Below are 27,645 nucleotides of genomic sequence, written 5' to 3' on the forward strand. Positions count from 1 at the left end.
CTTCATTACTGGCACATTTCTTTAATATGTAATCTATAACATTAACATGAAAATGGCTCTCAAATACTATTACTTTCTCCATCTGTGACCCAGTACTGTTTATCATCATCTAATGATCATTCTTATTGCAGATGGCCCTCTTTAGATGTTTCAGAATAGCATTTTAAAGACACTGAGGGTGCTTCCTACGTAGATTGACAGACTGAATGGTCTAATATCTAAAATCTCCATATACACAATGTGTGATAAATGACTGGAGATACAAGGTACCAGTCAGTTCCAAAGCAAGGTATAAAGGGGAAAAGAGGAGAATGATAAAAAGAAAACTATGTGTGTGAGTGTGTGTTTGTGTGTATGTGCATGTAGTGCATGTATGTGTGTATGAGGCATTCACTTTATGTTTAAAGAAACATTATCTTTAATGGTTGTTGGAGTAGGAAGAACAGAACTTAATATAAGAAACAGTTTTTAAAATTAATTAATTTATTTATTTGTTATAATCAGTAGAAAGCTCTTCAATTCATTGTATACAAATGGAGCAGAATTTTTCACTTCTCTGGTTGTGCATGAAGTAGAGTCATAGCATTCTTGCAATCATACCTGCACCTAGGGTAATGATGTCCACCTCATTCCACCATATTTCCTACCCCTTTGCCCCTCCCTCTCCCCTTTGCCCTATCAGAAGTTCCCCATTTTTCCCATGCCCCACCCCTCATTATGAATTAGCATCCATTTATCAGAAAACACATTGGGTCCTTAGTTTTTTGAGATTGACTTACTTCACTTAGCATGATATTCTCCAACTCCATCCACTTACCTGCAAATGCCATGATTTTATTCTCTTTTAATGTTAAGTAATATTCCATTGTATATATGTACCACAGTTTCTTTATCCATTCATCTATTGAAGGGCATCTAGGTTGGTTCCACAGTTTAGCTATTGTGAATTGTGATGCTATAAACATTGATGTGGCTTCATCCCTGTAGTACGCTATTTTTAAATCCTTTGGGTATAAACCCAAGGAGTGGGATAGCTGGGTCAAATGATGGTTCCATTCCAAGTTTTCTTAAGAATATCCATACTAGAAGCAGTTCTTTATTGTAATTCTTTAAAAAGTTTACACTTCCTTTCTGATCCTTTACCATGGTGGTGATAGAAATGGAGTGATATAAACTGACAATTGAGTCCCCTATTGCTTAACATATACTAAATCCCTACACTGAGCTTGCAGGCCCCTGAGTTCACACAACCTCTAGTTGATTTCTTTTCTCTTTGTGAAGATCCTGTCACCAAGAATTCTTTGCCTCATCCACTTTGTTCCTCCTCTCTATCCACCCCTTATTTTCAGACCCTTGCTGGAAACTATAAGTCAAATATTTGGGTTGAAACAAAAGTATTGCTAGTAATGCTTCCTTAGATAAACTGTCTCCCCATACATGTTTCAAGCATGCTCATCTCATAATTAGCCATTGTGGTGGGGAGGAATGTATTAATGACACTATTATTAACAATACTACTATTCTTGTTTGATGTGTGTGTGTGTGTGTACGCACGCGCATGCATGCACGCACTTGGGATTGAACCCAAGGATGCTTCACCACTGAGTTACATCTTCATCCCTTTTTATTTTTTATTTTGATCCAGGGTCTCCCTAAATTGCCCAGGCTGGCCTTGAACTTGCATACTCCTGACTTAGCCTCCCAAGTTACTAGGATTATAGGCGTCAACTACCCTGCTTGGCACAACACTACCATTCTTAGATGAGACCAAAACAATGTTTTCTTTATCTGCTAAATCTTTTTATTTTCTTTATTCTCTTTGTATATAAGCTCTTCTCAAAACTTAGCCCATATGTTTTACAATTCTCAATATTTGTGCATAATGCTCATATAGAGAATAAATCATGTCCAAAATGAGATATAGACTAGGGAAGGTAGTTATGAAGACCAAATTAAGCATCAGTATCTGTGGCAATATAAAACTTTTGTAAATAATATTTTGATAAGTTGGTAGCACTTGACTCAGAGAGTTAACCTTAGAAAAGAGAGAAGTCTTCCTGTCTGAAAAAATATATAATAAATATAAAATACATAAATTAAAGTTTATATAAATTTTTATAAATAAAAACATATAATAAGTAATATTTTGGTAGTACTCGGAATTGAACCCAACAGTACTTTACCACTGAGACATATCTACAGCCCACCCCCAACCTTTTTTAAACTTTTTTGGAGATAAGATCTTGCTAAGTTTCCAAGGCTGGCCTCAAACTTGAAATCATCATGCCTCAGTCTCCAGAATCTCTGAAATTACAAGCATGCACCCACCATGCCCAGCCTGAAATTTTTAAAAACTCATAATCTAATTCAATGGAGTTATTAGGATTGGCAATATATTGGGTTTTCCTAATGTCTGGATTCATATCCTAGATTTAAATGTGTGAGGTTGAACCAGGCATGGTTCAACATACTGGCACAGGCATTGACTTCTTTAACAAGACTCATATAGCACAAGAAAGAAAACCAAAAATCAATAAGTGGGACAGCACTTAAAAGTGCTTTAAAAGAAAGAAACTTTAAAAGTCTCTGCAAAGGAAAGGAAACAATTAAGAGCATGAAGAGAGAGCCTACAGAATGAGAGAAAATCTTTGCTGGCTACTCTGCTGACAGAGGATTAATTTCCAGCATAAATAAAGAATTCAAAAAGCTTAACAACAACAACAAAAACCAAATAACCCAATCAATAAATGGGAAAATGAACAAAACAGACACTTCTCAAAAGAAGGAAAAATGGTCAACTAATATATGAAAAAAATGTTCAACATCTCTGGCAATCAGAGAAATGAAAGTAAAAACTACACTAAGATTTAGTCAGAATGGCAATTATCAAGAACACAATAATAAATGATGGTGAGGGTATGGGGAAAGAGCTACACTCATACACTGTTGATGGGACTGCAGACTAGTCCAACCACTCTGGAAAGCAGTATGGAGATTCCTCAAAAAACTAGGAATGGTAATCCCAGTGGCTTGGGAGGCTGAGGCAGGAGGATCACAAGTTCAAAGACAGTGTCAGCAAAAAACGAGGTGCTAAGCAACTCAATGAGACCCTGTTTCCAAATGAAATACAAAATAGGGCTAGGGATGTGGCTTAGTGGTTGAGTGCCCCTAAGTCAATTCCCAGTACCCTCCCCCCCAAAAAACACTAGGAATGTAACTACCATATGCCCCAGCACTCCTTGATCTTTATCCAAAACTAATCCCAATGACTTGGGCAGCCTAGGCAGGAAGATTGCAAGTTTGAGGAAAGCCTCAGCAACTTAGCAAGGCCCTAAGCAACTTGACAAGACCCTGTCTCAAAACAAAAAATAAAAAGGGTTGGAGATGTAGCTCAGTCAGTGGTTAAGCAACCCTGGGTTCAATCAAAAAGAAAAAGAACTAAAATTAGCTTACTATAGGGATGCAACCACATTAATGTTTATAGCAGCCTAATTCACAATAACCAAGATATGGAACCAGCCCAGATGCCCATCAATAGATGAATAGATTAATAACATATTATAGATAGATAGATAGATACACACACACATACACACACACACACATATACACACACGCAATGGAGTTTTACTAGTCATAAAGAAAAATGAAATTGTAGCATTTACAGGAAAATGGATGGAACTAGAGAATATTAAGTAAAATAAACCAGACTCAGAAAGTCAAGGGTCCAACGTTTTCTTTCATATGCAGAAGCTAGAGCAAAATAAGGGGAAGTAGGGATCAGGTATCAAAAGGATATAGGGAAAAGGAACAAAAGAAGGAGATGGGGAGAAAGGAAAGAGGAACAAAAAAAGGATGGAAATGTGGAATGAATTTAACAAAATCATACTCTGTACATATAGAAATATACTACAGTGAATTCCTTTATGTATATGTAAAAAGCACCTTTATGTATATGTAGAAAGTGCCAATTTTAAAACTAAATAAATAAACAAGCAAAAGGAAGATCAATAAAGCAGAGAAAAAAGAATAGGGTGAGGGAAAATGGGAGGGACGGGGAGACACTGGGGACTGAAATAGAATCAATCAAATTCCATGCAACGATTTGGTCAAAATGAACCCAACTGCTATGTATAACTATATTGCTTTATTTTTAAAAAGAGTAAAAGAAAACAACAATAAAAAGTAAAATAAAAGGATGCAGCTCAGTGGTAAAGCACCCCTGGGTTCATTCCCCAGTATTAGAAGAAAGAAGGGGAAGGGTTAAAGATATTATATGTATCTGCCTTCATTTTCAGAGTAATGAATTTATTATTAAACTTGGAAATATTCTAGAATTGGAAATCAGCCTCCACTTGATTCAAAGAACATCTTTTTTCAGATAAGCCTTTTAAAATAATAGTTGAAATCCATTCAATCCATGCCTTCACTTTTAATCCTCACGCATGATCTCTCTTGCTTTTCCCTACCTCTCCTCTAAATGTCCTTTACAAAGATAAGAAGTTTTCTTCCCAACACAAAATTCCCTTGATTATATATTGGAAAGAATTGGCACTTTGAAGCAAGGTGTAGGAAAAGCTAATATAAATAGAGCTGCTGTGAAAACTGGATTTACTGATGATAAATAAAATCCAAATAATATTGGATTTACTGATGATAAATAATGGAATTTTTTACCATTTACATTTGCTCTTCCTTGAAACTCATAAATGACTTTATTAGTCTTAGGTAATACATTTCATTTTCCTATGGATAAAGATGCATCTTCATTAAAGTGTTCATTTATAGCATTCAGAATCTTAAAACCAGTATCAACAAAGAGAAGAAAAGTAGAGGCAAGAAGTAATGATTAACTACTTTCCTCCAAATGAATGGTCTACTGCCAAGTTCAATAATCAGATTTCGTCTATTAAGAGCACTTTGAGCAAAGTCTGTGTTTTGCATACATGCCATTACATTTGATTACAATTAAGTATAAATGTATACCAATTATTTAGCTCTAGTTAAAATCTGCCAAAATATACTAGGTTTGTGGATGATGCAAATTGGAGATTTGCATAGATTTAGTGTGGTATTTCAGAAAACACTATATTATTTTTGCTCTGTGACTTAAAGGCACTAGGTATATTATCTTGTTTGCTTACCAAACTAAAAACCAAAAAGCAATGAAACACATCTAACCTTCCTAACCCCATTTACTGCCATCACCATGACAAGTCAGAAATACAGAGGGACTTTTAGGTCATTTATGAAGGTCATAAATACATTTGACAGCCACATATATATGGAGTAATTTAATACAGTTGGAAACATTCAAAATACTTGTTTGTGTTTTTTTTAGGAAAATACCCTGGCTTTTAAAATGACATAAATCCAACCAAAATTTTATGCAAGTTTAATAAGAACAGGATTTTTTCTAAACTCTCTGAGGAAAAATCTTAATTCATATTATTTTTGTTGTAAAGTAAATGAAAGTAATTCAGAGCCAGGTGTGGTGGTGCATGCCCATAACCCCAGCTACTCCGGAGGCTGAAGCAGGAGGATCACAAGTTTAAAGCCAGCCTCAGCAATTTAGTGAGACCCTGTCTCAAAATAAAAAATAATAAGGACTAGGGATGTAGTTCCATGGTAATGTGTACCTAGGTTCAATCTCCAGTACTGAAAAAAGATTTTTTTTTTAGAGACCAGGTTTCATGTGTAGAAGTATTTCCATGTGATTCTAATGTCCAGACTCTATTTGGAGACACAGTCTCTCATTGTACTTAACAGAAGTATATTCTTCTTACTGAGTAGCAATTAAAGCCTACTTCTTCTCCCATGAAAAGAATCACTGGTGATGGGCTTAGAGAAAGATGGGTAGGGGGCTGGTGATGTCATGTATGGAAATAAGAAAATGCTATTTTTTAAATTTTTTAAATTTATTCATTGCTTTGGTACTAGGGATTAAACCTGGGGGGCACTTAAGCACTGAGCCACATCCCCAGCTCTTTTTTCTTTTTATTTTAAGACAAGGTCTCCCTAAATTGCAAAGGGCCTCTCTAAATTGCTGAGGCTGTCCTTGAACTTGCAATCCTCCTGCCTTAGCCTCCCAAATCCCTGGGATTACAAGTGTGTGCCACCTCACCTAGGTAAGAAAACGCTATTTTGACATTTAAAAATAAGGAGATAAGTTTTAAAAATGAAAAAAACAATAAGCTAGGTGAGCACAATAGTGTATACCCTATAATCCCAGTGGTTTAAGATGAAGGCAGGAGGACCCCAAGTTCAAGGCCAGCTTCAGAAGTTTAGTGAGGCCCTAAGCAATTTAGTGAGGTCCTTTCTCAAAAAAAAAATAAAATAAAATAAGAAGAAGAACAGTCTGGGGATGTAGCTCAGTGGTAAAGCAACCATAGGTTCAATCAGTACCAAAACAAACAAACAAACAAACAAAAAACAATCCAATAAGCTTCATGTTGATGAGCAATGAAATATCAGAAAACAAACATTGAACAGATTTAAATAAATGCTTAAAATAGCATGCTCCTGGGAAGCTGTGTGACACTCTGTAAATTTGTCATGCCACATTCACCTCATTTCCTTTTTTGTATAGCTATTTGATAGCTAGATGAGAAGACTTAGACAGTGAATCCTATAATTTTGCAACACATTTTTCAAGTTCTCTTTTGACAATTTTGGGTACGAGATGAGGAACAGTGGGCTGGGTAATAGGTTGAATTTGCAGCTGATTAAACAAAGACAGCTAAACAATGTGGACTGATAGATTTGGATTAACATATAGCAGAGCCAGGCATAGTGGTGCATGCCTCTAATCTCAGGAACTTGGGAGGCCAAGTCAGGAGGATCACCAAGTTCAAAGCAAGCCTCAGCAATTTAGCGAAGCCCTAAGCAGTTTAAGGAGACCCTGTCTCAAAATTAAAAAAATAAAAAGGGCTGGGATGTGGCTCAGTAGTTAAGCACCCCTGGGTTCAATCCCTGGTACCAAAACCAAAAGCAAAACATGCAGTAAAGTCTCTGTTCTTGGCCCTGTACTTAAGATATCCATGCCTTTGTACATGGTTGTTTTCTTCAGTTCATCTCAGACTCACCTCAGCCTTCTGTCTGACAACCTCACTTGGGCAATTTTGTGCATGTATCAATACTTCTGTGAGGGTTCACCAGCAATTATCTAACCAAATTGTGATTCTTCATACATGTTTACTGCTATAGTCTAAAAATGCCAAGCAGATGCCTTAGTGTCCATTTCAGTCTCTTTGCTGCCTAACATAGCAAAAATTTACAGTATATTATATATTTGATGGAATGAGTATAGACTATCAGCTAAATCTATCAGTACACTTGAAATTCACAAAAGTTGTTAATACTTCAGATGACATCCAGATTCTAACAGTCTGTTAGAGAAGTTCTCAGGGAATGAGGGTGTAACTTAATAGAGCATGTGCTTAGCATGCGTAAGGCCTTGGGCTTGATCCCCCCAGCACCAGAGGATAAAGGAGAAAGATGAGTTTTTATTACAAGATGAAATTTGAAAGCATATTTAAATAAGATATTAGTCTCACATTTAGCCTCAAGTAATCAATCGTAAAAACAAAGGAGGGAAGAGACCTCTATTAATATCAGATTATATTTTAAAAACCTTGGATTTCTAGAAATCCAAAAATTCAGTATGATGTGACATATACAAAACTAAATGCTATAGCATTAATAGTGCCAAAGCAGGGGATATAAGTACCCCCACTGACTCAGTTCTGAATATTATAGTTGTTTATTATTACTGTTATTGATACTAGGATAGAAACCAGGGGTGTTTTACTATTGAACTATATTCCCAAACCTTTTTATTTTTTATTTTGAGATAGGGTCTTATTAAGTTGCCCAGGCTGGACTTGAACTTGCAGATCTTCCTGCTTTAGCTTCCTGAGTCACTGGGATTACAGGAGCACACCAACATGGCGGGTCTGAATATCACATCTTAAATGAATCTTCTTTCTCAAAACACACTAAAATAGACAAGTGTCTGTAGGCCATATTATATGGGGGAAAAATAGAAAGAAACATAAGTATTTAGATTTAGCATTGTAATTAGGAAAATATAATAGAGGAACCCAAATATTATTAAGTTACAAGAGTTTTTAAATTATGCTTTGATTGGGTTTTTGTTGTTGTTTTTGGTGTTGTTGGTTGGTTCCTTGTTTTAGTTATTTTTTTTTCTTGTTTTACCTGGAGAATGGATTCAGCCTACTACGTGAAAATCACAGGAAAGCAAACTTTTGGGTTTTGTTGTTGGTGGTGGTGGTCTGGGGATTGAACCCAGGGCCTTAATACATGCAAGGCAAGCACTGTACCAACTGAGCTATATCCCCAGCCCAGGAAAGCGAATGTTAGAGAAAATTTTATAATTGGGCCTTCTGAAAAGTAGAATTGATTGCCTTGAAAAGCAAGAGGCTCCCTGTACAGTAGATCTTCAAGGCTAAAATGACTGTCTCACCCCTACAGGCAATTTCTGTTTTAGAATAGAGGATGTAATTCATTAACCTTTAAGGTCATTTCTGAATCTTATGTTTTGCTATTAATCAGAAAGGAACTGACAGCATGACCTGAATCTGTCCAATATTTATATAAACATATTTGTATAAATATCCTGTAATGCACCTCATTTTCTGTCCAAATTGTATAGATTTTTTTAAATGCTAAGTTTGATTTTAGGGCAAATGCTTTAAAAGTGTTTAATGTCAACTTTATTAAAGAATAATTTACATACAATAAACTGCATCCATGTGTACAATTCACTGGTTGTTGTTGTTATTATTATTATTATTATTATTATTATTATTATTATTATTATTATTTGAGGGGGCTGGGGATTAAACCTAGGGCCTTACGCATGCAAGGCAAGCACTCTACCAACTGAGCTATTTCCCCAGCCCTACTCACTGATTTTTGACACATGTATACTTGGAAAACCACTATTATAATCAAAAATATTAAATAAAGAAAGAAATAAAATAATTCTTAAAAAGCATAGCACATTCTCAGACCCCCCATGCCTCTTTGTGCCCCTTTGCAGGCCATTTTACCCTTCATCCTGGATCCCAGACAACATTGCCACTGATTTGTTTTCTGTCATATGTTATTTTTTACTTTTTAGAATTTTCTATAAATGGAATTATACAAAATTTTTGTGTGCATCTGGTTTCTTACTCTCAACATAATATTTTTCAAATAGCAATAGTTTGAGGATCAATATTTTGTTTCTTTTTAATTGTAGGGTACTCTCTGTTCCTTGGACATACTACATTTCATGTATGCATTCCTCTGTTGGTGGACATTTGGGATTTTCCAGTTTGGGGATATTATTAATAAAGCTGCTAAAAATTGTATTCTTGTTCTTCTATCTAACCTTTAAAAAATCTTGCTTTGGGCTGGGGTTGAGGCTCAGTGGTAGTGTACTTGCCTCGCACGGTGAGGTACTGGGTTTGATCCTCAGCAACACATAAAAATAAATAAATAAAGATATTGTGTCCATCTACAACTAAAAATATATATTTTTTTAAATCTTGCAGGCTGGGGCTGTAGCTCAGTGGTAGAGCACTTGTCTAGCATGTGTGAGGCACTGGGTTCAATCCTCAGTACCACATAAAAATAAATGAATAAAATAAAGGCATTCTGACCATCTACAACTACAAAAACTAAAATTTTAAAAATCTTTCATTGTAAAGTGTGGTGGCACACACCTATAATCCAATGACTCTGGAGGCTGAGGCAGGGGAATGGCAAGTTTAAGGCCAGCCTGGGCAAATCAGTGAGAACCTGTCTCAAAATAAATAATACAAAGGGCCAGGGATTTAGCTCAGTGGTAGAGTGCCCCCTGGGTTCATTCTCCAGTACTGAAAAAATATTTTTGATTTTGAGAACCACACTACAAAAATAACTTCCCAGGTTATATGTGAATTTGTTCATTTCATTCAAGTGTTATCTAAATTAACAAGCAGTTAGAAGATGAATACCAAGTATCAACTAACTAGATTTCAACTGAGTTCTATATGAAAGTTTTAGTTTCTCACACTTTTTCTTGGGAATAAATGTGTATCAGCTACATTTTGCTGCATAACAAACCACCTCACAAATTATTGGCCTAACACTGGGCTCAACAAACATTTTCTTTATTTCTTTTTGGTACTGGGGATTGAACCCAGGGCACTGTGCCACTGAGCTAAGTCCCTTGCCCTCTCTCTCTCTCTCTCTCTCTCTCTCTCTCTCTCTCTCTCTATATATATATATATATATATATATATATATATATATATATATATATATATATATATATTTTTTTTTTTTAATTTTGAGACAGTGTCTTGCTAAGTTGCTGAGGTGGGCCTCAAACCTATGATCCTCCTGCCTCAGCCTCCCAAGTTGCTGGGATTATAGGTGTGTGTCACTACACCTGGCTTCAACATTTTCTTTTCTTTTTTTTTTTTTTTTTTGGTACAAGGGACTGAACTCAGGGGCACTGGACCACTAAGCTACATCCCCAGCCCTATTTTGTATTTTATTTAGAGACAGGATCTCACTGAATTGCTTAGAACCTCGCTGTTGCAGAAGCTGGCTTTGAACTTGTGATCCTCCTGCCTCAGACTCCCAAGCCGCTGCAATTACAGGCCCTGCTCAACAAACATTTTCTATAAAAGCCCCGAGCATAAATGTTTTAGGCTTTGGGGGCCTCATATGGTCTCTGCTGTATATGCTTTTTCAGATGTATGTTTGTTTATTTATTCATTTGTTTGTTTATTTATGTGGTGCTGGAGATTGAACCCAGTGCCTCACATGTGCTAGGCAAGTGCTCTACCACTGAGCTACAACCCCAGTCCTCAGATTTTTTTTTAACAGATCTTTGCAAATGTAAAAATCAAGCTAGGAGTGATCACACATACCTGTAATCATAGTGACCTGGGAGTCTGAAACTGGAGAATCATAAGTTCAAGGCCAGCCTGGGCAATTTCATGAGACCCTATCACAAAAATACTTTTATACTGGAATACAACTAAGTGGTAAAGTGCCTGGGTTCAATCCCTGCTACTACAAAACATATGTGCACATAAAATTAAGAAAACAAAAATATAGAAATCATACTTAACTGGCAGTTTGTACAAAAACAGGCCATGGACCAGACTTTGCCCATAAGCCAGTTTGTAGACCATGAACATTATAGCCATTACTTAGCACGGTATCTGATGGGAGGATTGGGTCATTTCTCAGGCTTGGACCAGTTGTACTATTCTTTGCTTTTGCTTATTCTTGCTCATGTATCTGTGGTCAGCTTGCAACTGGATGAACTTTTGTGGCCTGACTGGCATGTATGATGGTTGACAAGCAAGCTATCATCTAGGTACAGATACAACTACGTCTGTGTGGCTCATCATTCAATGTGCTAATACAGGCCTTGCCATATGGGGACTTAGGTTTCTGCTTGTGTCATGTTTGGTATTGTTCATTGACTGAATCAAGTCATCTCATAGGCCATCCCAGATACAAGGCGTAGGGAAAGACTACTGCTTGATAGAAGGAGATAACAGTCACATGAAGGAGCTAGCTGTCAGGAAAGGGCTAGAATTTTGGCCATTCCATAATATATCACAAAGCATTGGAGAAAAGAATCTGAATTGAGGTATAATGGGGTATGTTGTTAAAATTCTTTCCTCATGAGTAATCATGCTGGGCTAACCAGTTGGTTTGTAATTTCAAGGCCAGTGGTAGAAATAGGGTATCCATACTCTGATGATTTTATTTTATTTATTTATTTATTAAATTTTTTGGAACCTGCTATTGAACTCAGGGGCACTTAACCACTAAGCCATATCCTCAGCCCTATTTTGTATTTTATTTAGAGACAGGGTCTCACTGAGTTGCTTAGCGCCTTGCTGTTGCTGAGGCTGGCTTTGACTAGTGATCCTCCTGCCTCAGCCTCATGAGCCTCTGTGATTATAGGCGTGTGCCACCACACCTGGTTAGTCTGATGATTTTAAAATGTAAGAAATACTGATTCTAAAATGTAATTAATTAACTGCTTATTACTACAGGGAGTTTGACAAATGTTTGATTAAATATAGAAGAAAAAGATCATGACTTCCTTTTCGGTTGCTCTCATAGGTGGACACTCTTTTGAGAAGAGTTTTGTCCCTAAAGCTGTTATTTTTACTCTTAATGTACTTAATATCTAAAACTATCTAAAATGGTCCTACAATTATATGAGAATACATTTTTTTCCAGGCATAATCATTTTCAATCTTCACAAACACTTTTTTATATATTACCAAACACTTAATAGGTTGAATTTATAGATAGTAAGTAGAATGAGGACCATCCAGCCTTAAAATGTCATCATTCTGTCAGGTACATGCTTGCCATTTGTTGGCTTAGACCTGGGCATGCTTGCAAGGGCTGCAAATTCCATTTCACCGCAGGGTGAGAGCAGAAGGATTATTTCTCAGTTTCTGTTTTGACGTACATTGCTCAGACAGGCAACGTGCAGTTGTGTAGTAGTGTGAGCTACTTGTTACTCCCCTTGACAATACTTTTAGCAGCAATGTTTTTTTCTTCTTCAATGTGACAGTATTACCATGCCATTTGGAAGAAAAAGAAAGGGCTGATTCCTAGTATACTCCCAGTCACCCAAACAAACAGCTGGCTAAGTAGACAACCCTAAGAGCATATTCTCATCCCTTGCAGCAGCATCCCACCTGGCTATAACTTCAGACTTGATGAATGCCTTCCCTACCTGCTCCCAACCTTTTTGTCTTCCTGAGTTTTTTGTAATGTTCCAGCTCTGACCACAGAGTAGGATTGCAAATGGACTACCATAAACTTATTTCTAAGCCCTAGTCTGGAGAGATTTTATTATGAGTAATTAATTGTCTAGTAGGTACATAGTTCATCCATTCCTTTATGCTGTAGACTCAGTAGCTTTCATATGTTCTTGACTAATCCACCATAAAAATTATATTTGGTGCCAGGCATGGTGGTGCATTCCTATATTCTCAGAGGTTCAGGAGGCTGAGGCAGGAGAATTGCTCATTCAAGGCCAGCCTCAACCACTTAGTGAGATCCTCAGAAACTCTGCAATATCCTGTCTCAAAATAAAAACTAAAAAGGGCTAGGGATGTAGCTCAGTGGTAAAGCACCCCTGGGTTCAATCCCCAGTATCTTCAAAAAGAAAAAAAATTTGTATTTTGTATATCATCACCAGCGCACACAAATACCACACACATGTATCCACATCTATATATTTTTTTCTTTTTTTTAATTCTAATCAGTTACACATGACAGTAGAAAGCTCTTCAATTCATTGTACACAAATGGAGCAGAATTTTTCACTTCTCTGCTTGTACATGAGACAGACATCATTACCCTAGGTACATGTATAGATTAATATATATGTATATATATTCATATATATGTGTATATATTAATATATATTTATATATATGTATATATACTCATATATATTCACATATATATTAGTTGTAGATGAACAGCATGCCCTTATTATATTATTTATTTTTATGTGGTGCTGAGGATTAAACCCAGTGCCTCACATGTGCTAGGCAAGCGCTCTGCCGCAGAACTACAGCCCCAACCTGTATATTTTTTAATTTGTTTGTATGATTGAAAGAAAAGTTTCACAAAATATTGCTTACTCTTACTATGTAATATACTCTCATATTTTCTATTCAATTCTGTTTCCTAAGAAACCATACTGGTACCAGGCTCAGTGATAAACATGCCTGTAATCCCTGCAACTCAAGAGTCTGAGGCAGGAAGATCACAAGTCTGAGGTCAGCTTCAGCAACTTAGCCAGACCCTATCTCAAAATACAAAATAAAAATGAAAAAGGAATGGGAATGTAGCTCAGTGTTAAAGCATCCCTGGGTTCAATTTTTAGAACCCCCAAGGTACAGGCAGTACCAATTTATTCTTCTCTGCCCATTATATGAGAAGATGCTTCCAATTCTCTGTTGGCCAGCCTGGAAGGCATGGGAGTAGGTCAAGCCATGAGGACCCAGATTCCCACACTAAGGTGTTAATGATATCAAATAGTACTGTTTCCTGCCAACTAGCTTTTCTAAGATATAGTGTTCAATATTGCCTGATACTTTTTTGAGTTCCTAAAAAGCATAAACTGATGTCATTACTCAGCAGTACTTAAACATAGAAAGTCTGTCTTGTAAATTATTAATATGAGAGATTAGCTCACAGAGTCAATTTAAGAAACATGCTTCAGCTCTTCATATGCTAACAAAAATACACACGAACCCTGGTGATCTAAGCCTAGTTAATTCTTTTTATCTTTTCTCTGTTCTCCCCCAACCCCCACACTCCCAGTACTCAGGGGCACTCTACCACTGAGCCACATCCTCAGCCCTTTTTATTTTGAGATAGCGTCTGGCTAAATTGCTGGGGCTGACCTCAAACTTGTAATCCTCCTGCCTCAGCCTCCCAAATCACTAGAATTACAGACCTACGCTACCATACTTGGCAACCCACTTAGTTCTGAATTGAAATTCACATTCACTGATTCCATGGTTTCAAACTGATCTCCTAGCCAGGCATGATGGTGCACACCTGTAATCCTAGTGGCTCTGGAGGCTGAGGCAGGAGGATTGTAAGTTCAAAACCAGCCTCAGCAACTAGTGAGACCCTGTCTAAATAAAATCCAAAAAAGGCCTGGGGATGTGACTAAGTAGTTAAGTACCTCTGGGTTCAATTCCCAGTTCCAAAACAAAACAAAACAAAACTGATCACCTTTCCCTTTTTGCTTCACTTTTTTTTTCTTTTTTCTCAATTTATGTACTTATTGTAATCTGTCTGGTATTGTGTTTGGTCATATATGAAGCTGTCTCCCTACAACAGACAAGGCCCTTGGATCCACCTTGTACCACCTAGTAGAGGAACCTGATATATATTTCCATAGCCCCCCAATTTTTACTAACTATAAAGAAAAATGAGAAGAGGTTTTTTGTTGCTGTTTTTTTTGTGGTACTGGGGATTGATCCCAGGGCCTTATGCATGCAAGGCAAGTACTCTACCATCTGAGCTATACCTCCAGTCCAAATAAGAAGAGTTTTAATGATCTACAAATACATATGCAATATCCATAAATACATCATTTAAAGAAATTAGCATAGGGGAATATTTAATAGGGAAACTTAGTCTGGGGGTAGCACAAGAAAACATTTCTTGAATATTGTGGATAAATCCAATTTTATTGTAGCCACATTTCCTTTTCGTCTTCAAAACATGCCTTGACAAAAATAAGCAAGAGTGGGAGTACAAGATTCAGTCCTTAGTATATCATTAATTGGTGAAATTGGTTTTTACCTCCATTTTCCCTTTCATGGATGCCTGTCTTTGTGTGAAATTCCTACCACATGCTGGCTGTTTAAGGCCTGCCACCAGGAGGCCTTCTCCTTCTAGGGGATCTTTCTCTTGGACTGTCCCCTACTAAATCAGTATTCACTAGCTTTCTCACAGTGTCCTGTTCTCTAAAAATATGGGTACACATTTTAACAAGTGTGAATAATATTCATGTTTTAACTTCAGATTCAAAGAATAATAGCAAATGGTGTGAAGTTTATATATATATATATATATATATATATATATATATATATATATATATATATATATATATATATCTTAGCTTGGATGGTGCTGGATTTTCTTTGTGCCATAAACTGGGTTTTTTTTTTTTTGGGGGGGGGGCAGAGCAGGGACCAGGGATTGAACACAGGGGGTACTTAACCACTGAGCCACATCCCTAGTCCTTTTTTAGATTGTATTAGAGACAGGGTCCTGCTGAGTTGCTTAGGGCCTTGATAAGTTTCTGAGGCTTGGGTTTGAACTTGCAATCCTCCTGCCTCAGCTTCCAGAGTCACTGGGATTATAGGTGTGCACCACTGCACCTGGCCTTCATGCCATATTTTTAGCAGAATTCCCAAACACCTTGGGTTTTCTTCTTCTAAGGAATCAGACTTGCCTGACAGGCTACTTTGCATTAACACAGTATTCCCCAGCCTTCAAATCTCATTCAGAGTCATTATGTCCCTGTGCAGTACGATCTGTATACAAAACCTCCCAAAGAGTAAGTGACTCACATTTAAAGGGTTAAGTGACTAGCTTCTAAGCGACAAAATTGGTCTGGACACTGCCCTTCTACTTTAATACTTCTGCTGTTTTATACAGCTATGATGCTGAAGATTAAGAAAGCTGCTTTTGATAGAACATGAGTCTTCTAGATATTCATCTCAAAGGAGGAAAAACTGGTGTGTCTTCATCTGTAGCATTTGAATATTACAATTTTCCTTATCTGTTTCAATTTAGGATGACTTCCTTCTTCCCTTAATTGACTAGTAATTCCTTTGTTTACTTTTTTCCAAATCATGAGAACCAAGTCATAAGTATTAATAATGGTTAGATTAGCATTTAACGTTATTTTATGAAATTCAAGTATTTCAGAGAGGGGTAATTTAGGCAGGCATGTACGTAGAACTTTGCATTTTAATTAAAAAGATTCAAAATGAAATGAACCTCTGACAGTAACAGATGACTACTTCTAAAAGCTGCATTACTATTTGATATATGTTCAGTATTTTCTTATGGATAATAAGTCCTATGACTTGTTTCAAGAAAAGTGACAGGACTAAAACAATTAAAAAAGACAAAGCTGTTCTTTTTTAATCATATGCTCATAAATAAAACTGGGTTGTGAATTATTTCCTAAGAAGCAATTGACAAAGTATAAGTAAATCACTCTAAGAACTAAAACTGTCTCAGTTTTTTGAACGTTCAAACCAAACCTCTACCCTTGCCCAAAGATGAATTTCCTTTGACAAATAAATATTTACAAAGTATGAAATATAGACTTTGTGCATTTCCTAAGGCCAGAGCACACTGTTTAAACTAAAATTTAATATTTTTTTCTCACCTCAAGTACACCAAAATAAGAACATAACTTATAAGTAATTCTCCCTTGTAGTGGACTGTCCATTAATCATTCTTTAGATAATATTGGCATTGTGAGTATTCAGTTAGAAAGAAAAACTGTAATTTCTGGATTGATCAGAAAATCTGAGAGCATTTATAGATTTGAAGAAAACAATAAAGTCTGGTAAAATAGAATTTTCTGTACCCCATTTGAAGTTCAGAAAGAAGAATTTTTTGACAGCCTTCCATTTTCCAATGAAAATTATTCTTGATTGAGTGGATCAAAGGGTTAATGTACTTGTGATTTGAGAAAAGACTGTGACTTCCCCTATTTTTTCTCCTAAAGTGTGGATGTGTGGGAGGAAGGTAGAAAGAGGCCCCAGAATGAATTCACTAATTGGGGTTTTCACCTGCTGTGAGTCTAATCGAATACAAAGCCTTATTTGTAGCTGAAGAGGAAGAGAGATTATGCAGAGTGTCAGAATTTCTGCCTAGTTTTGAAATTCCTGTTATTTGGCACAATCGCTTTGGGAAAGGCAGACAAATAGTTACAGCTCTGAGCTGTTGTTAAGGTGGACCAGAAATGCTGCAGCCAGATACACTTGAACCACCTTAAACCAGTTATTCAGTTATTCTTTTTTAGCAGCAGAAGGTGGTGTGGTTGCTTCGTATACACAGGGTAGTGCCATGGCTGGCAGGCTAATAGGCTTGCTGAATTCTTTCCCACGAAGCAACTCTAGGCCTGTGAGGTTAATGAAGTGTGGCTTTATTTTAGTGAAGATGCTAAACTTCACATCTTTTTAGATGTTCAGCTTGATATAGGTGGCTCTGTGAAGCTTTGAGAAATCTTATTAAAAGAAAACTGCATGAGATTGAAGCAGAGTTCGACTTTATCTGGAACCTGTCTGGTGAAATCTCTGGTTTAGATGGCAGCTGGCTCAGAGAACTTTCCTCACTCAGTCTGGCTTACCCTGCCTCCCTGCAGAGGAAGGGCCTGGAAAAATAGGCTTTTGTGTGGGTGTAAAGTGCTCTGTGTCTGAATGTAGAGGCCTCCTTTGCTGGCGAATGTGAACTGGCTAGAGTTCATATCATAGCCAAAAGATGTTGGTTTTGGATTGATCTAGAAGGATTGTTATACACATTTTAATTGGTATGCCATGCTATTTGCCCTAACTGGCATCGATTCACCATTATTGTAAGCATTTGTTAGATGTCTGATTCACTGTTCATGGTTAGTACTTGTACTATGCAAAGAGAAACATGGAGTTCTTCTGTGTTTAAAGAATACCCAAATGTTGACATTTTACTCTAAAATATGTATTATGCATCTTTAAGCAACACCTATACTCTGAGTGGCTTTTTATAAAATGAGGCCGGTTGTACTTGAGATTGGTTAGTGAACAAAAAGGAATAGAAATAGGAATTTTTGGAACTAGAGGAAAGCTGAACTCTAGGAGTTGGTGAAGTCCCTCAGGGGCCATCCCATAAAGTGCTCAGAGCAAACCATTCATTGTAATTTTCCTTTCTTATTCTGCTCATTGTTTTATACACAAGTAGCATTGAACTAACATTGAAACCACAAGCTGTCTAGAAAGGAAAACGATGTGGAAAGTAGGAGCAGCCTTGTTTCTTACCTTGACCCTTACACCCTCCACAAGATGAGCTCATCCAAACCAAAGACCCCTACAACACTGACATTTTGTAACCATAGCTCTAATCCAGATGTCTTCCCTCTATACTCCAGACTACAATATCCAACTACGTCCTGGATACTTTCACTTTTACATCACCTTCAACTCATTGTGTTCAAAACTGAAATCTTTTCTCCCATAACCTTCTTCTGCCCTGTTTTTCTAAATGCTACTCATCCAATCTTGGGAGTCACCCTTAGCACAGTGGTCCTCAATCTGGGCTGCATATTAGAATCACCTGAAGAGCCTTAAGAATCCCAGTGCCTGCTGGGTACAGTGGCACACACCTGAAATCCCAAGGATTTGGGAGGCTGAGGCAGAATGATTGCAGATTGGGGGCCAGCCTGAGCAATTTAGGGAGATTCTGACATAATAAAATTTAAAAATGGGCTGGGACAGGAGTGGGGGAGACTGAGTGTATAGCTCAGTGGTGGTTGAACACTTGCCTAGCATGCAGAAGGTCCTGGGTTGAATTCCCATTACCACACACACACAAATCCTAGTGCTTAAAACCAATTACATCGGAATCTCTGAGTAGTAGAAGTCAGGCATCTGAATTTTTAATTTTTAATTTTTGGTGGTAGTAGGGATTCAGCCCAAGAGTGCCCTACCACTGAGCCACACCCCCAGCCCCTTTTAGTTTCATTTTGAGTGTCTTGCTAAGTTGCTGAGGCTGGCCTTGAACTTGTGATCCTCTTGCCTCAACCTCCAGAGTCACTGGAATTAAAAGCATGTACCATGCTTGGCTAGGCATCTGAATTTTTTCACATTCTCCAGATGACTCCAAAGAGCAGCCAAGCTAGGATTCCTTTTCCTCCACTCATACATTTAGTCAGTTAAGATTTCTCTAGCTAGGTGAGATGGCGCATGCCTATAATCCTAGCGGCTCAGGAGGCTGAGGCAGGAGGACCACAAATTCATAAGCCAGCCTCGTAATCAAGTCTGAGCAACAGTTAGGCCCTAAGCAACCCAGTGAGACCCTGCCTCTAAATAAAATACAAAATAGGGCTGGGGATGTGGTTCAGTGGCCAAATGCCCTGAGTTTAATCCCTGGTACTCCCCCCAAAAGACTCTTCTATTATCTACCTTATTTTTATCATTTCTCCACCCTTTTTGCCACTTCCATAGTTTACATTCTCTCTCTCTCTCTCTCTCTCTCTCTCTCTCTCTCTCTCTCTCTCTCTCTCTTACTGGGGATTGAACTTGGTGGTACTTGACCACTGAGCCACACCTCCATCCCTATTTTGTATTTTTATTTAGAGACAGGCTTTCACTCAGTGGTACTCAACCACTGGACCACTGAGCCACATCCCCCGCCCTATTTTGTATTTTATTTGGAGACAGGGTCTCACTAAGTTGCTTAGTGCCACACTTTTGCTGAGGCTGGCTTTGAACTCACGATCATCCTGCCTCAGCCTCCCGAGCTGCTGGGATTACAGGCATTTGCCACCACGCCTGGCTCTCTAACCCCTATCTTGACATTCTCTCCCAAAGAACAAGCAGAACTTTGAGTCTCTTGGAAAGAACAGGACTCTACCTTCACAATTGCTACCATTTGTAATTTTAACTTCCTTTTACCCCAATAGGCCAGAAGCTCCTTGTGGGCCTACAGGGAAACCTTCTTTTAAGTATTTGTCCAAAGAGTGAGTCTAGTCTGCTTTTCATCTCCAAGGAGCAAAGCTGACTTCATCATCTAGCAGTAGTCTCTATTCAGCATCTAGTCTATTGCCCCAGAATGTGGTTTTAGCTGGATGTGCCTTGGTTTGATTCATTGTCCTGGGAGAAACAGTTGATACATTCAAAAAGGCACTGAAAAGAGAGTATAATGAAAAGGCTCTTTTCAAAGGTCTGGGTAGGGTAGGGGCAAGAACAAGGAATGGTAAATACTAGCCCAAAAGGGCACGGGGAAGGAATGGTTTGAGGCTCCTACAAAATGCTATTGCTGCTAGAAGGACTGCCCAACAAAACCTGTAGCTGTGGGTCAAAGAATGCAGCTACTGCTAGGCCAGAGACCAGCAGGAGGGAACCTGGGGAATAAATACCCAGCCATCACTCTCCTTCTGCCCTTTTATCTTCTTCTATAGGCCTTTCATCATTGCCTCCCATTGGTTGAAAGCAAAAGGAAATCAAAGGGCAAGAGAGCCCAATTGATGCCCTCTACAGAGGTCTAACCTTCTAGGGCCCCAGAATGGAGAAGGACAGAGATTAGAGATGGAGGGAAGAATGAGGGAATCCAGCACAGTCCCTTAGGTCAGAGAAGTTCTGATTTTTCTAAGATATCCACAAAGTTTAAGTGATTCAGATTGGAGTTTTGGTTAGAGGAAAATTTACTGGGTCACCTTCTTTGACCTCATTCCATCTCATTCCTTCTTTACCCCTATTTCTAACAAATGTATTCTCCTGTGTCCTCACTCATCAGTAAGATTGCTTATGAGCATTCTAGAGAAAACAGATTTTCCCACAGTAAAGGAAGCCATATCTCTTCATACCAAAGTAGCTAAGACCATGATCCTCAGAGCCAGACTCTCTAGTTTCAATCCTTGCACCACCATTTTCTAGTTGTGACATTGGGGACTAGTAGCTCATGGTAGATTCTGGTGTCAGGGTTTCAACTTAAGTTTGTTGTGGTGGCAGAAGTCCAGGCTCTTTTTGTGTCTGTGGTTCACATCAAAACAGCAATAATAAACTGGGCATGGTGGCTTATGTCTGTAAATCCCAGCAGTTTAGGAGTCTGAGACAGGAGGATTGAAAGTTCTAGACCAGCCTCAGCAATTTAGTAAGACCCTAAGCAACTTAGTGTCTCAAAATAAAAAATAAAAAGGGCTGATATGTGGCTCAGTGGTTAAGTGCCCATTGGTTAGGTCTCTGGTACCCAAAAAAAAAAAGAAAAAAAAACAGTAATAGCGCTGGGGTTATAGCTCAGTGGTAGAGTGCTTGCCTAACATGCATGAGGCACTGGGTTTGATTCTCAGCACTGTATATAAATGAATAAATAAAATAAAGGTTCATTGACAACTAAAATTTTTTTAAAAAAAACAGTAATAATCATAATCATAATCATTATGGGGGTTGGGGCTATAGCTTAATGGTACAGCACATGCTTAGCATACAGGAGGCCCTAGGTTCAATCTCTAGCACCACCACCAATAATAATAATAAGCTACTATAAATAATATATTATCATATATGGCATCACTATATAATTTATATATAAAATGAAGATGTATCAATTCTGCTTTTTTCTAAATATCTTTCCCTAATAAGCAAAATTCGTAATCTGACTGAAATTGACAACAAAACAGTCAGTCTGATATCCATGTCATTTCCTAATAATACTTTCAGTATTTATTTTCTAAAATAACATCAAGATTTGGGAACAAGCCTTCAAGTGCCTATAACTACAGTCTAAAAAAGAACTTAAAGATGTATTTTTGAGGATTGCCATCTGTCAAATTAAAAAAAAAACATGAATAGTGATTTCTTGTTTTTCATTCTTTTTCCCCCCTGACAAATCGTTCTTAGTAGTTTTCTAATTGGACGCTGAAAAAAATAGACTTCCGCATTTATATTTTAGAGAAGCATATCAGAATTCCTGAATCTTTTTTCATTTCCTCTGTGTTGGGACTGAACCCTGGGCCTTGAGCTAGGCAAGTGCTCTTCCACTCAGCTGTACCCCCAACCCAGAACCCCAGACTCTTTAGCAGGTAATTTACAAGTGTAAAGGCGCCACCAACAAAGCAACAATAAAAACAGGAAGAGAATGACAACCTGTCTTACCACACAGGTTTTACAAATCCTTAGCCAATTGATTTCTAATATTACAAATGTCCACACTGAGAGATTTGGGTCTTTTCACTGAAATAAAGATAAACAATATTTAAGTGTTGTCCCACATTGACATAGAGATTACTGTCACTGATCAACTGCAAAGGTCACTTACTTCCTCATCACAGGACATTAATCGCTCTCCCTCAAAGATAAGGGCAGACCTAGAATTCGCTTTTAGACAGAATGACAACTTCACCTAAAATGAATCCTAGTGTGCCCCCCTCAGACCATAATAGCATCTGTCTCTACAACTCATAGGCTCAAAATTGCTAAAGGACAACACTAACAAGCCTCAATTTATGAGGTGATATACCAGAAGTGCCATATACCTACATGCACATGTCTTTAATGATAATGTTTACATTTTTTTTTCTCATTTGTCAAAGGTAATTAAGAAAACTGGCATCCCCTTTTAATTTTGTTCACTACTTTATTTTTGCCTCTCTGCGTGCTGTAGCATATGGTAATAGGAAATTGATATCTCCAGGTCCTTTCAGCTTGAACAATCTAGGAGAAAAAAATGGTGATGGTGGGGGGGAGAATATTTAAAAAGAAACAGGAATGTGTTTAAACTGTAGACCGAAGTGGAATGAATCAACTAGGAGAGTGAAAAGCAGAGGGTTGAAAGAAGATAAAAAGGAAAAGCAGGCCCACAAAATAAATGGATGAAGAGGGACAATGAAAAAACTAAAGGAATTTATCATAAGATACTCTACGGACTCTAAGATATTATGTGGAGGTTGTGGAAAATTCTTGTGCTAATGAAGGCTTTCTTCTTTTTGGAATATTTCCAGGCTGGAAATAATCTTGTGTAGTTAACTAGTATCATCATATTGCAGACCCTACGATGAGACATATTTGAAAGGTCCAGGCCCTGTAACTTTTGGAATAAAATGTTCCACTGGAAAAAAGAGCTCCTTTTAGATGTTTCTGAAAGAATACTGAAAGCACCATTGGCACTGGTGTCATAATTAGAGAGAGAGCCTACACCAGTGCTTCTCAAGCTTTAGTGTGCTCAAGAGTTTCTGATTCTGTAGGTCTTGGCTGGGGCCCCGGGAATTTTCATTTCTAAGAAGTTCTCAGGTGATTCTGATACTTCTGGTCCAGAGACTACATTTTAAGAACCACTGCTATATCACAAAAACAAATGCAAATGCTTGTTAAGAATCTCGTTTGATCCAGCCTGAGCCTAACCTGAATTTCACGTCTTTACTGCCCCACCACTTTAATCTTCAATTGAGGGGGAAGTGTGTGTGGGGGTTGTGCATGTGATTTTTCTTTCATTTTCTAAAAAGAAAACTCCAAGCCCACACACTAATTATTTGCAATGAGGTCATTTGCACCTAGGTCATTTATTTAGGCAACAAGTAGTCTTGCTAGAGGTTTTAAGGGGTGCTAGCAAGCAGTGTGTGGCTTCCAGATTCCTGGGTCTACCTTAAAACCCCATCCCCTTCCTCTTTTTCCTTTTCTTTCTTTCTTTTGCTTTTTCCTTTCTGTTTTGCAAGCTCCAACTGCCTAGTCCCAGGGAGTCCCAGTTCCCAGGTCTAGGTGGGGGCGGAGCCCAGCCCGGCCCCGCCCCGTCTGCCCGCAGCGCCCCCTCCCCGGCCGGCCCGCCTGCCTGCCCGCCCGCCCGCCAGCGCCGGCTCCTCCGCAGTGCTTTCGGCTGCGAGCCTGGGCGGCGGCGGCGCTCGACTTTCGGGCAGCCCGGCGGCTCTGGAAAGCTCACTCCTCTGCTTGCGCCCGCCCCCGACCGCGGAGCCCTTGCAGCCATGAGGGAACAGCTCAAAGGGTAAGTGGATCGCAGCCCCCGACCCCCTCTGATCGCGCCGCAATCCTTGCACTTGTGGCACGAACAGAGGGCTAGCCGGGGAAGCCAAAACTTGGACAGGCGCGGTGACTGGACCCCGGGCGTCCGGGCGTCGAGGAACCTCTCCCGCGGGTCTTGGTGGCGCCGCTGCAGGTGCGCCCCCGGGGTTTTTCCCCTGGCGCCCAGCTCTCGGGAAGCCTCTTCCCCGGTCTTGGGACGGGCTCATACAGAAAAAGCTGATTTCTCGCCGTGCCCAGAGCGGACAGTATGTTCTTCGCTCAGGGATTGGGGCCGGGAGCTTTTTTGCCTCTTTCCGGGCTGCCGGTGTGGACGTGAGCCAGACAGGCTGTTCCTAAATCGTCTCTGGACCTCGCAGAAGGAAGGGGCGCGTGCGGCTCTACCTTCCATTGCACTGCAAGTGCCAAAAGGTCAACTTTCTGCCTGATTTCTTCTGAGGATTCCAACTGAAATTTCCCTCGCTACGTTTTCTACCGTGCTTATTGCATGCCTCAAGACTTGGAGAAATCAGGAAAGAAAAACCAATTAAAGCCTAGAAGTCAAGGACTTGACGGAGAAAGGATCGAGGGTTTTGGGTGGTTGGTTAGACTTCTTTTGCCCTCTGGGGTTGGGTGTGGAGTAATTTCTGGGGTGTTCCTCTCTCACGTTTCTCCAGGTGCCTGTGTTCATCTTTAAGCAAAGTTTGGCATTTCCAGTCCGATCACAGCAATGAAAAGGGCTGGACACTTTGCTTATCTCAGTTAAATTTGAAGTTAACTTTGAAACTGAATTTGAAGGGGTTTAGTTACCTGAGGGAGGCATAGCATTAATTATAAAATGCTTTAAACACCATGAAAAAAATCCATCCGCTTTAAGTGGCAAGCCGAGTCTTGAAGTGAAAAATCTATATTATTCCGTGGCCAATAAGCTCTTCTTGGTCCCTCTGGTTCATTATACCTGTTATCTCTTCTTGTTGTCTCCCCCCGCCCCCATCACGCTTTCTTTTTCTGCCTAGATTTTGTAATTTCCTTGTTCCACAGCACCTCTTTGGAGAAGACAGTTGCTCCCAGAGAAGTGAGAGGAGCAAATGAAACAACACACTTACATGAAAGGTCTCCGACCCTTGATCACCGTGGAATTGGTTTCAGTCATCATTGTTTGATCTTGGATTGGACACGACCCTGAAGTGAAATTGCTTTGGCCAAAGTTGAGGGTGGGTGGGAGGCAAACCTTGAAAAGCAAATAGACGGGAGAACAAGTAACAGCTGGAACAGCCACTGAGGCAATCATCTTTGCCCTGGATTGAGCCAAACAGAATAAAAATGTTAAATATCCAGGGAACACGAAATAGGAAGTAGAATAGGATTTGTGATGCTTAGATTGACACCCATCCTTCTAAGCCCCTTCCCCACAGTAGAAGAAACTTTTAAGTATATTCTCCCATCCCCACCCTGCCAGTATTCCAGCAGCGCAAGCCAAGTTCAACAATTCAGCATGCAGATGCCAAGGTTCCTCTAGAAAAAGAGTCTGATCCCCAGATTAAAGGGAAATCATTTGTGTGTGTGGATCAATGGGCTCCAGATTATATATGAAGCCAAACTAATAATCCTCTGCAAATCACAAGAGAACTCTACCTTTTCATATCACAGCATAGTGATTAGTTTCCTCCCTGGGAAGTAGTGGAAAGATATATTTTTTTAAAGGCAACTGTTCAGAATATTTTCAGTACCAAATAACAGTGGTGGCAGAAGAAATCTTATTTTAATTAGGCAACTGCCATTTCCCCAGTGAGAGCAGTAGATATTTGTTACGTTTTATAAGTGTTTAATGTTTGTTTTTAAGAAACTAAAAACGCTCTTCCAATAAGTCTGATTATTCCAGCACTAACAGCAGGAACAGCTCTGAGGTGGTTATAATAACCTTGCACACTACTTGAAGCTAAAGAAGGTGAGAGAAAATTTAAATTGTATGGTAGGAAATTAGGTCAGCCCTGTGCTCAGTAGAGTAATGCTTTAATTTCTTATTATTGACAAGTAGGTGTTGCTGGGGTCTTTTGTCATAGCCAATTATTTTATATTTTAATTTGCATTAGGTTCCTATCATAGCCTCAGATAAAATGAAAAAAGAGAGGTAATTGTGTTTTGTACAAATAAAAAAATAGTGTGTGTGGGGGGAATCTTAGCATGAAGACTGCTCAGAGAGGTATATCTGATGCCACGCTTTGAGACCAGCAGGGCCAAAATGAATAGAATTTTGTAAAGATTTGAAGAGTGTTTTAAGGATTATTTATGAAGCCAATCTCTGTGTTAATGTACATACAGATTTGTGATCTATGTTGAACATCATTGTTCTCTGGAAGGCTGAACAAAGATGTACCCATTAATGTATGAATAGGTTTCAGATTTTCCTTTTTGATTTGACGTGGTATTTGAGGAGTGTATTTCTAAAGTGGAAAGTGGAGTGCAGGGCATATTTTTTCTATATTGCCTGCGAGTTCCAGATAAATGTGAGCTGTCTGTCATGGAGTTATTGAGAATTCTCTTGTTTTTGAAGACAGGCACAGAGTAAGAAATACAGCTGTAAAACCGTATTGATCACAGGCAAAAAAAAAAAAAAAAAAAATCAGTTTGTCCTAAGAGGTAGAATATAGATGTGAGTTACGTAGATTTGTGTTTATCATTTCATGGGATCCCTATCCATCTTTCCTGTCTATTTGAGGGTGTTAAATATGTCCCAGTAGGACCTTGTGTTCACCACAGGTAGAAAACACCCACATACAGTAAAGTGAATATTTGGTTTATCATGTAGTTGCTCAAAAATTTGAAGTCCTTTCAGCTGTGTTGCCAAGCATTTTTAGCATTAACTGATTAAAAGATTATTTTTCTAGTTTTAAGGATTAGTCACACCCTTTCTTCTTTTCTTCTTTTTGCTTGTGCTCACTTCTTTCTTTTAGTACTGGTTTGCAGATGAAGTGAAACTAAGACTGCAAAGGTGAAATCTAAATCTGTTTTTCTGGTTACTTTGCATTGCTTAAAAATAAAGGGTGTGTGTGTTGGAGGAGAGGAAGGTACAAAAAATTTTTTTAAAAGGTTGGTTTTTGGAATTATTTAAGGAGTTCACTTATCCGTGTTATTCATGTTTTCTAAAATCAAAATCACAGGTAATTGGTAGAATAGTACCTATCAAGGACTATGGTCGCCACACACAAATAAGGGATGGGATATGGAGCTGACAATTTCTTATGTCTTCCAGCAAAGTAAATTTCAGTTTTGTTAAGGACTTGTGGATTAAAAAAATAATTTCTAAAATCTTTTTCATAATTTTTAACCTGCAAAATAAATTCAT

The 27,645-nt window shown here is 38.5% G+C and overlaps 1 protein-coding gene across 15 annotated transcripts in view; it reads left to right on the top strand.

Moving 5' to 3' along the window:
- The window catches only part of Dmd (dystrophin), a 2,205,817-nt gene that overhangs the window by 2,035,280 nt on the left and 142,892 nt on the right, over window positions 1-27,645 (top strand). For 4 of the 15 annotated variants that reach the window (XM_046425273.2, XM_046425275.2, XM_046425274.2 and 1 more), the window contains exon 1: window positions 24,128-24,285. The exons of the other annotated variants lie outside the window; for them this stretch is intronic. In XM_046425273.2, the coding sequence (XP_046281229.1) occupies window positions 24,266-24,285 (20 nt within the window). In that variant the 5' untranslated portion in view covers window positions 24,128-24,265. Of the gene's footprint in view, window positions 1-24,127; window positions 24,286-27,645 lie in introns of those variants that run through there. 15 annotated transcript variants of the gene reach the window in all.

This window comes from Marmota monax, unplaced genomic scaffold (genome assembly GCF_021218885.2).
Source record: "Marmota monax isolate L192 unplaced genomic scaffold, Marmota_monax_Labrador192_F-V1.1 WCK01_AAM20220418_F8-fsc00075, whole genome shotgun sequence".
Taxonomy (NCBI): domain Eukaryota; kingdom Metazoa; phylum Chordata; class Mammalia; order Rodentia; family Sciuridae; genus Marmota; species Marmota monax.